The following is a 10,485-nucleotide window of genomic DNA, read 5'->3' as shown; positions in this document are numbered from 1 at the left end:
CTCTGGGCCTGGGTGCTGTCCCTCAGCTCTTCACTCAAGGCTAGCACACTACCACTTGAGCCACAGCGCCACTTCTGGCTTTTTTCTTTTTTTTTTGCTTATGTGGTGCTGAGGAATTGAGCCCAGGGCCTCATGCATGCAAGGCAAGCGCTCTACCACTGAGCCACCTTCCCAGCCCCAACCCGTGAGATTCTTATCTCCAACAAACTACTCAAAAAAGCCAGAAGTTGCACTGTGGTTCAAATGGTAGTGTGTTCTCCTTGTGCAAAAGAAGCTCAGGACAGCACCTACGCCCAAAGTTCAAGCCCCAGGACCTGCAAAAACAACAACAACAGCAACAACAAACCACCAAAAACAAACGAACAAATAGTGTGTCTCTTTTTTTGCCCTGGATAGCATTAATTTACAATCCTTCCATTTATACCTCCCAAGTACCTGGGATTATATGTATATACTACTAGACTTAACATGACCATTTTATTTTAGTGAGAAAAAGAATGCTTTAGACAGAATCATTCAACTACTCTCAAAAGCAGGTACCTTAATAAATATCATTTACAAACAACAAAAAAGGAGATACCTACCTCCTCTCCCTCACTGGTATTACCTGTTGCAGCTTTGGCTTGGGCATAATTAAAGTTAAAGATGTCATCGTTATAGAAGTAACTCTAAAAAAAAGAACAGGTCATGTTGAGCATTAATATTTAAAATATAAAACCAATTACGGGTGGCATTGTCTAAAAGGAAATGTACTCATCTGACTTATATAACTGTAACTCCTCTGTACATCAACTTTATAGCAAATATATATATTTATATATACATATAGATAGATATGTATTATTTATTTATTTATTTTTGCCAGTCCTGGGTCTTGAACTCAGAGCCTGGGCACTGTCCTTGAGCTTTTTTTGCTCAAGGTGAGTACTCTACCACTTGAGCTACATCACTACTTCAGTCTTTCAGTTTATGTGGTACTGAGGAATTGAACCCAGGGCTTCATGCATGCTAGGCAAGCACTCTACCACTAAGCCACATTCCCACTATATATATATATATATATATATATATATATATATATATATATATTTTTTATTTTTGCTGGTTGTGGGGCTTGAACTCTGGGCCTGGGCACTGTCTCTCAGCTCTTCAGCTCAAGGCTAGTGCTCTACCACTTGAGCCACAGCACCACTTCTGGCTTTTTCTGTGTATGTGGTGCTGAGGAATGGAACCCAGGGCCTTATGCACGCGAGGCAAGCACTCTCCCAGCCACAATGAATTTTTTATTTTATTTTCTTAGTTGTGAAAATACCATATAGAGGGGTTACAATTACAATGAATTTTTTAATAATAATAATTTTTTTTTTTGGTGTTGGTTGTAAGGCTTGAACTCTGGGCCTAGGTGCTGTCCTCAGCTCTTCAGCTCAAGCTAATGCTTTACCACTTGAGCCACAGCACCACTTCTGGCTTTTTCTGTGTATTTGGTGCTGAGGAATGCAACCCAGGGCCTTATGCACGCGAGGCAAGCACTCTACCACAGAGCCACCTTCCCAGCTCCTTAACAATAAATTTTGTTTAAAAAGAGAAACAATACAAAAAAAAACAGTTACATTTATTATACACATAAAAGTATTCCTAGGAATTAGATTAATTTATTGATGTTAGTAATGCCACCAGAGGAAAAAGGACTATCTGTAAGAACATTGTAAATTCTGACAAAAGGTCACATAAATAATTCTATACTGACCTTAAATGAGTTGAGATAAATCAAGACATCATCAAATTGCTTCAGTAGGAAGAAACAGGAAGCCATGCACTGCCTCCCTGGTATTGTATCTGAAAGGGAGGGAAAAGAAAACCTTGTGGGGTCATTAAGCAAAAAAGTTGTCTTTAGCATTTAACAGGGGTTGCAGTCCTAGCAGGGAGACTAAGCATCTCTGTGAGGGGTTTAACGCCAGAGTCCAAAGAACACGTGCTCCGCAGTGCACTGGTTACAGCAGTCTCCACACCATTTTCCAGGTGTGGATTCTTCCATCCAATTCCAACTTCTACAAATAAGTTTATGTGGAGGACGTCCATTTTTGTCTGTTTAAAACAACCTGGCACCTCTAATCTTGAATTAAGAAATAATTTGCCCTGTAATCCTAGCTGAGATCTGAGGATTGTGGTTCAAAGCCAGCCCAGGCAGGAAAGTCCATGAGACTCTTATCTCCAATTAACCACTTGAAAACCGGAAGTGGCACTGTGGTTCAAGCGGTAGAGCGCTCTCCTTGAGCTGAAGAGCGCAGGGACAGCGCCCAGGTCCAGAGTTCAAGCCCCATGACTGACCAAAAAAAAAAAAAGAAAAGAAATAATTTGCCATGGAACTAAGCTGAATCTAACTCTGTCTTGAACACAACGTTTTTGCCTGATAACAGACTTCCATTTGGGGTAACAGAGGATAGCAGGATCCCAAACTGAAGACTCTACTCCACTTTTTTTTTTTTTTTTGTCAATCATGGGGCTTGAACTCTGGGCCTAGGCACTGTCCCTGAGTTCTTTAGCTCAAGGCAAACACTCTACCACTTAAGTCACAGCACCATTGCCAGTTTTCTGGTGGTTAATTGGAGATAAGAGTCTCATGGACTTTCGTGCCCTGGCTGGCTTTGAACCATGATCCTCAGATCTCAGCTTCCTGAGTAGCTAGGATTACAGGGGTGAGCCACCGGCGCCTAGCCCATTTCACTTATTTTTTTTTTACCACGACACTATATCACAGTCTGATATACTATGTATTTATAAGTCATGTTTTTTTCTGTCACACTGGACATATGCTCCACAAGGGTAAAGATATTTCAATAAATTTTTGTTGAATAGATGAATGACATTGAGAAGGAAATATTCTTCATATAAATGTTGGTGAAAATTTGTGAATTTCCATTTGAATGGATGAATGACATTGGGAAGGAAATATTCTTCATATATGTGTTCAATATCTCAATAAATTTTTGTTGAATGGATGAATGACATTGGGAAGGAAATATTCATATAAATGTTGGTGAAAATTTGTGAATTTCCATTGTGGTAAGAATGTTTAACAATCTGTTCAGGATGAATACTGTTAATTACAGTAGTTGTCTATGGTACCCACAGACAGGTTGTATAGGTATATTTATGCTTTGCGTGGCTCATTCTTAAATCTTACACTGTTAATGTTTTTATGCAGGGTCTCACTATGGATCTCAGGTTGCCCTTGAACTCACAATACTCCTGCCTCAGACTTCTAAGCGCCGGGATTACAGGTATCTGTACCCTACTGTACCCAGCTTTAATTTTTTTATATTAAAAAAATACAACAGGCTGGGCTGGGAAGGTGGCTCAGTGGTAGAGCGCTTGCCTGGCATGCCTGAGGCCCTGGGTTCAATTCCTCAGCACCACATAAGCAAAAAGAAAAAAAAATACTACAGGCAATTTTTTAAAATAACCGTGACCCATATGTGTGACGTGTCAAAAAGGCAAATATGTATGGAGCTGTTGAAAATTCACTAAAGCTTAATATTTCATAACTAAAACCGATTCAATTTAAAACAAAACTTTCAGGAGCTAAAGAATATACCTTCACTTATTTATTTACCTCTCTACTTTAGCTGACACGTTCTGGAGAGCCAATTCCAGTGTTTCTGACCTTGTGCTTTATAAGGTAAAGCCTAATATATATCCCCAGACAGAGAATATAACTCTACCAGTCAGTACTGCTCAACTCTAACTATGAGCTTTCAAACACAGATTTTAGACATACCACATTCACTAGCTGAGCCTCCCACCAACTGGAAGAACTGCTGGGCAATCTTCATATGATCCCTCTGAAAAATCAAACAGAACTGAGACACAGATCAGGTAAAATAGTTTATTTATACTGTATTCTATGGCTATAATATATTTGCCATGATGCCATCTGAAATATATGATATATATGATATATGATATGATATATATACACACCCTGTTTTAAATTATGCTAGAAAATAGTACTAATTCTCATTAATGTAAGCAACTAGAAAACAATAACCTGAAATGAAATTTAAAAACTTATACTAGATCAATAGGTCAATATATAAAAAGAGATCTAAATCCCCAATTCTATCCTAAAAGTACCTACATTAAATGAATCTATCTATCTATCTATCTATCTATCTATTGCCCAGTCCTGGGGCTTGAACTCAAGCCTGCCTGAATTCCCTGTTCCTTGGGCTCTGTCCCTGAGCCCCTCTGTGCTAAAGGTTAGCACTCTACCACTTGAGCCACAATGCTACTTCCGGCTACTTCCGGCTTTTTTGAGTAGTTTATTGTTGATAAGAGTCTCATAAACTTTCCTGCTTTGAACCACAATCCTCAGATCTCAGCCTCCTGAGTATTTAGGATTACAGGCATCAGCCACGAGTGTCCAACTATGAATTCATTCAACAAATCTTTAATGTGCCTCTGCTATACATCTGACCTTGTTGTAGAAGCTGGGGCCATAACAAGAAGTCCTTCAGAACTCATTTACTTATGTAGCACTTACAACTGAGCTACTATAAAAGGTGGTATAGAGAGAACTTGAGATTAAAAAAAAAAATCTTCATTTTGCCATGAGCAGGTAAACTGAATAAGGGTAATGCTCTGAATGCAAGCTCCATTACTAGCAAAAATTCAAAAAAATATAAATATCCCATTTTATTTCATAAGAAACTTGGCCTGAATAAGAGCCTAATTTTCCAGTGTTTTGGCATTTATTAAAAAGCTATCCTGGGCTGGGAATGTGGCTTGGTGGTAGAGTGCTTGCCTAGCATGCATGAAGCCCTGGGTTTCATTCCTCAGTACCACATACACAGAAAACGCCGGAAGTAGCACTGTGGTTCAAGTGATAGTGCTAGCCTTGAGCAACAGTAGCTTAGGGACAGTGCTCAGGCCCTGACTTCAAGCTCCAGGATTGGCAAAAACAAATTTTTTAATTAAATTAAAAAAAATAAAAAAGCTATTCTAGCCAGGTGCTGATAGCTCATGCCTGTAATCCTAGCTACTCAGGAAGTTGAGGTCTGAGGATGGTGATTTGAAGCTAGCCTGGGAAAGGATATGAGACTCTTACTTCAAATTAATTACAGAAAAAGCTAGAAGTAGCTCTGTCACTCAAGTTGTAGGGTGCTAGCCTTGGGCAAAAAGGAGCTCAGGAAGAGTGCCTAAGCCTAGAGTTCGAGCCCCAGAACCAGGGGAAAAAAAAAAATTTCCTAGAGGAGATAAGAAAAAAGTTCAGTGGTAGAATGCATGTAAGGTTCTGAGTTGTCTCCTGGACCTTAGGAAATAATATGTAAAATTTAAAAGCTTCCTTAAAGAAACAATGTTCAATGTTCCCTATATTACAGATGTCAAAACTATAGGTCAGAGATGTAAAGGGTTTTTGTTTTAGTTTTTTTTTTTTTTTGTCAGTCATGGGGCTTGGACTCTGGGCTTGGGGGCTGTCCCTGCACTCTTCAGCTCAAGACGAGCGCTCTATCACTTGAGCCACAGTGCCATTTGCAGTTATCTAGTGGTTTATTGGAGATAAGAGTCTCATGGACTTTCTTTCCGGGGCTTGGCTTTGAACTGTGATCCTCAGATCTCAGCCTCCTGAGTGGCTAGGATTACAGGCGTAAGCCACCAGCACCCCACTTTGTTTTAGTTTTTTGTACAAGGGTTTTTAAGTCACAGAAAATAGAATAAGGGCTGGGAAAGTGGCTCAGTGATAGAGCGCTTGCCTTGCATACATGAGGCCTTGGGTTCGATTCCTCAGCACCACATAAGCAAAAAGAAAATAAAGGCCAAAGTGGCGCTGTGGCTCAAGTGGTAGAGCGCTAGCCTTGAGCTGAAGAGCTGAGGGACAGCACCCAGGCCCAGAGTTCAGGCCCCACAACCGGACCCCCCAAAAAAACAAAAAAGCAAAACAACAACAAAAAAAAGAAAATAGAATAAATAGCAATGATCTTTTGGGTTGCTATGAAATATAAGCCCTCTATGAAAATAGGGCTCTTTTAAAACAAACCAGCAAGCTGGGTTTTTTGTTTCGTTTTTTGGGTTTTTTTGTTTTTTTTTTTGCTAGTCCTGGGGCTTAAACTCAGGACCTTGGAACTCTACCACTTGAGCCACAGCGCTACTTTCCAGCCTTTTCTGTTTATGTGGTACTGAGGAATCAAACTCAGAACTTCATGCTAGGCAAGTACCTTACCACTAAGCCACATTTCCACTCCCAAACCAGCTAAAGTTAAAGCTTTTTGTTGTTGTTGTTTCTGAATAACAATGTTGTTTATGTGGAATCTGGATTAAGGGATTTAGAGAAACAGCAAGACTGGAGAATAGCCTATTTATTGGCAAGGCTGTTACTGGCTGCCTGTGGTATCCATTTACATCTTTTCACACATCTCAACTTTTGGAGTTAGTACCAATGGAAGTTAGTGATTCCATACTCACTGAACCCATTTCCTGGCCAAGTGCTGCATTCACCACTCCTTTAAGGATATACTCCTGGAAACATAAAATAAAACTGATTAATTTAATGGGGAGATGAAAGTATGTAATGTCATCCTTGTTAGCCCTTTGCAGCAAATCAGAATTTCTTATATTGGGTTATTCTGTGTTCTACCTCTGGCTTATAGTTAATTTCTAGAGGCAAATGTCCACATAACAGAATTCATTGTGGGCTGGGAAGGTGGCTCAGTGGTAGAGCACTAGCCTTGAGCTGAAGAGCTGAGGGACAGGGTCCAGGCCCAGAGTTCAGGCCCCATGACTGGACCCCCCTCCCCCCCAAAAAAAATTCATCATAACTGCAAATTCTCAATCTTAAGAAGGACACAGTGGAAGCACTGAGAGATAAGTTTTACTTCAACCCAGGGTGGAAAAAATAGTCAAGCTTTTTCATGATCAGCTACTATTACTTTTCTTTTTTCTTTTTTTTTTTCTTTTGTCAGTTGTGGCCCTGGGCACTGTCCCTGAGCTCTTCAGCTCAAGGCTAGCACTCTACCACATGAGGCTTTCTCTGCTTATGTGGTGCTGATGAATCAAACCAAGGGACTCATGCATGCAAGGCAAGCACTCTACCACTGAGCCACCTTCCCAGCCCTATTACTACTTTCTATAAACATATCATACCTATGTATATATACACACTTGTGTATTATAAAAATAAAAAAATATAATATATGAATATATGCATAAATATGTATATTTCCAGTGCTATAATAACCTTCACTATTGAGCCTTTTCCTCAAAAACAAAACAAACAAAACAAAAATATGCTTTCTGATTCCTACTTCTCTTCTAGAATCCAAAGGCCTCGTCTGCATCTTTTTTTCCCCTGACGTGGTTCAATTTTTTTAGTAGATAACTTCCCTTAGTAGTTTTATCCTTTTTTTTTCCCCCCCAGAGCTGAGGACTGAACCCAGGGCCTTGCGTGCCCCGGGCAGGCGCCCTTCCGCTGGGTTAACCCCCCAGGCCCAGTTTTATCCATTTGTATTTATGGGAGTTCATTAAAAGAGCAACACAAAAACTGCTGATGCTTTTTTTAAAAATAGAGTGATTTTAAAATATTTTTTGTGCTAGTCCTGGAGCTTGAACTCAGAGCTGGGGTGCTGTCCCTAAGCTTCTTTTGCTGAAGTCACAGCTCTACTTCCTGCTTTTTGATAATTTTACTGGAGATAAGAGTCTCATGGACTTTCTGCCCAGGCTGGCTTGAAACTGTGATCCTCAGATCTCAGCCTCCTGAGTAGCTGTGAGCTCTTGGTGCCCAGCTTAAAATATTTTTGATTGATATACAGTATTTGTATATATTAAGAGATGCAAAGTCCTGTTTTGACTTGTGTAAATATGGGGCAGGGATCAAGGCAGGGTAAAGAGCATTTCTATAAAATGAAACTGCTATCTTGTCTCAGTTTTGGCCTGGGCTAGTTTCAAATGATTCTTTTGATCTTGGCCTTCCAGATAGCTAGGAGTATAGGCATGAACAACCACACATCAACCCTTTTTGAGAGACCAAATACATATAAAGAAGTTTAGCCACATCAAAAAGCCTGTAATAGCCGGGTGCCAGGGCTCACGCCTCTAATCCTAGCTACTCAGGAGGCTGAGATCTGAGGATTGTGGTTCAAAGCCAGCCCAGGCAGGAAAGTCCCTGAGACTCTTATCTCCAGTAAACCACTTAGAAAATGGGAAGTAGCACTGTGGCTTAACGGGTAAAGCACTAGCCTTGAGCTGAAGAGCTGAGGGACAGCACCCAGGCCCTGAGTTCAAGTCCAGGACTACCACCACCAACAAAAAGCTAGATTATAGGCATAGTTGAAGTGGTAAGAGTGCTAGTTGAATGAGCAAGCCAAGTAAGCATGAGGCTCTGAGTTCAAATGCTGGTATTGATACAGTTCAAGCTCCACAACCAACAAATGCAAAAAGCCTGTCACATTTTTTTTTTGCCAGTCATGGGGCTTGAACTCAGGACCTAGGTACTGTCCCTGAGCTGCTTTTGCTCAAGCCAACATTCTACCACTTGAGCCACAGCACCACTTCCAGCTTTTTCTCTGTATGTGGTACTGAGGAATCAAATCCACGGCTTCATGAATGCTAAGCAAGTACTTTACCACTATACCACATTCCCAGCCCACCTGTAACATTCTTCTATCAAAAGTCTCACATTTTCCTAGCCATGGAGGATCAAGGTTCAAAGCCAACATAGGTAGAAAAGTCTGTGAGCTTCATCTCCAAGTAACTAGCAGAATGCCAGAATGAACTCATGCCTCAAGTGGCAGAGCACCTGATGTGAACAAGGAAGCCAAGCTAGAGTTAAAGCCCTGAGTTTAAGTCCTAGTACTAGCATACACACACACAAAGTCCTAGGTTAATATATATGGTCTTTCCTAGGACTCTACAAGCCACAATATTCTCTAGCTATATGTCTGAAGTTCTACTTTCTACATTACTGGTTCAGTAAAAATGTACAGTTTCAGCTGGGCTCATGCCTGTAATCCTAGCTACTCAGGAGGCTGAGATCTGAGGATCATGGTTCAAAGCCAGCCCAGGTAGGAAAGTCCATGAAACTCTTATGTCCAGTTAACCACCAGAAAACCAGAAGTGGCACAGTGGCTCAAAGTGGTAGAGCACTAACCTTGAGCTGAAGAGCTCAGGGACAGCACCCAGGCCCAGAGTTTAAGCCCCATGTCGACCAAAAAAAAAAAAAAAAAAAGTACAGCTCTAGTTACCTGTGGAGTAGTAGGTTCCAGATCCTTAATTAAGTTATAAGCTTCTTGTACATCATCTGAAATATAAAACATGGGTAGTTATGCTAATCTATATGCCTGAAGCCATCCCAAGAAAAAGGAACAACTACCAGAAAAGGGTAAGAAAAACAATGGAATATGAGTAGAGAGAAAAGGCAGTAGGATAAGGGGAAAATCAAAAACAAGAGAGAAAAGGGGGGCAGCAGCAGAAGAGAGAGAAGATAAAGAGAAAGTACTAAATCAGTTTTGTCTTATGAAGTTGGTACTGATAGATCTTAGGAAGAATTATGTATTTAACACATACAACAAATAGTTCAATTAAATATTCTAAAATATGTTGCTATAAGAACAAGATAAATTTTTCTAACCTTGACGAAGATAGTAAATCACTAGGTTTAGCCTGGCTTCGGGAATCACGTCAACCAGAGGAGGTAAGACTTGCAAGGCCCCTTCACCTCCTCGGAAAACCACCTAGACATTGAGAAATTCTGTTACTGCTGCCATATGTAGGTATAATATGTTAGTGGAAATGTTAATCATGAACTGGGTTCAGTTACCATAGTTCTGGGTCAGTTAACATAATGGGAACTTCTACTGTTGGTTAAATTTAGTATTACCTTAAGTGATCCCATGCTTTTTATCCCCTCCTTTTCCTTCCCTTGATCCTTCTAATCATCCTATGTTAATTTACTTCCACTGTGGCTAAAACCTATCTATATCATCACTCTCTGTCTTCTTTCCCTTCTTCACCCACAGTACTGCATCTTTCACTCATAGTACTGCATCATTCATACACCGCATCTGGTTTTTGTTTTTTTTTAACCAGTCCTGAGGCTTGAACTCAGGGCCTGGGCACTATATCTGAGCTTCTTTTGCTCAAGACTAGCACTCTACCACTTGAGCTAAAGCGCCACTTCCAGGTTTTTCTGTTTAATGGTACTGAGGAATTGAACCCAGGGCTTCATGCATGCTAGGCAAGCACTCTACCACTAAGCCACATTCTCAGTCATACACTGCATCTTATCATATATTTTTTCATTGGTGTTTGTTGCACTTTTATTTAGTATGCACCCAGCCCCAAGAACTGTGGCTGATGTTGTCATCATGTTTATTTCTAAAAGAATATGTTTTTGAAGCCGGGCGCTGGTGGCTCACGCCTGTAATCCTAGCTACTCAGGAGGCTGAGATCTGAGGATCGCGGTTCAAAGTCAGCCCGGGCAGGAGAGACCAT

General features: G+C 40.5%; 1 protein-coding gene across 2 annotated transcripts in view; it reads right to left on the bottom strand.

The window, feature by feature from the left end:
- The window catches only part of Ttc26 (tetratricopeptide repeat domain 26), a 47,485-nt gene that overhangs the window by 12,543 nt on the left and 24,457 nt on the right, over nt 1–10,485 (bottom strand). For both annotated transcript variants that reach the window (XR_001175249.1, XM_013021615.1), the window contains exons 9-14: nt 9,623–9,725; nt 9,237–9,292; nt 6,463–6,516; nt 3,779–3,842; nt 1,748–1,836; nt 585–668 (exon numbers count right to left, since the gene is read on the bottom strand). Coding sequence is in view for 1 of the 2 variants with exons in the window: in XM_013021615.1 (XP_012877069.1) it covers nt 585–668; nt 1,748–1,836; nt 3,779–3,842; nt 6,463–6,516; nt 9,237–9,292; nt 9,623–9,725 (450 nt within the window). In the remaining variant the exon portion in view is untranslated. The remainder of the gene's footprint in view (nt 1–584; nt 669–1,747; nt 1,837–3,778; nt 3,843–6,462; nt 6,517–9,236; nt 9,293–9,622; nt 9,726–10,485) is intronic.

Source organism: Dipodomys ordii, unplaced genomic scaffold, assembly GCF_000151885.1.
Source record: "Dipodomys ordii isolate 6190 unplaced genomic scaffold, Dord_2.0 Scaffold56, whole genome shotgun sequence".
In the NCBI taxonomy this organism is placed as follows: domain Eukaryota; kingdom Metazoa; phylum Chordata; class Mammalia; order Rodentia; family Heteromyidae; genus Dipodomys; species Dipodomys ordii.
Note: the sequence above shows the minus strand (reverse complement) of the source record. Positions and strands in the feature narration are given on the sequence as shown.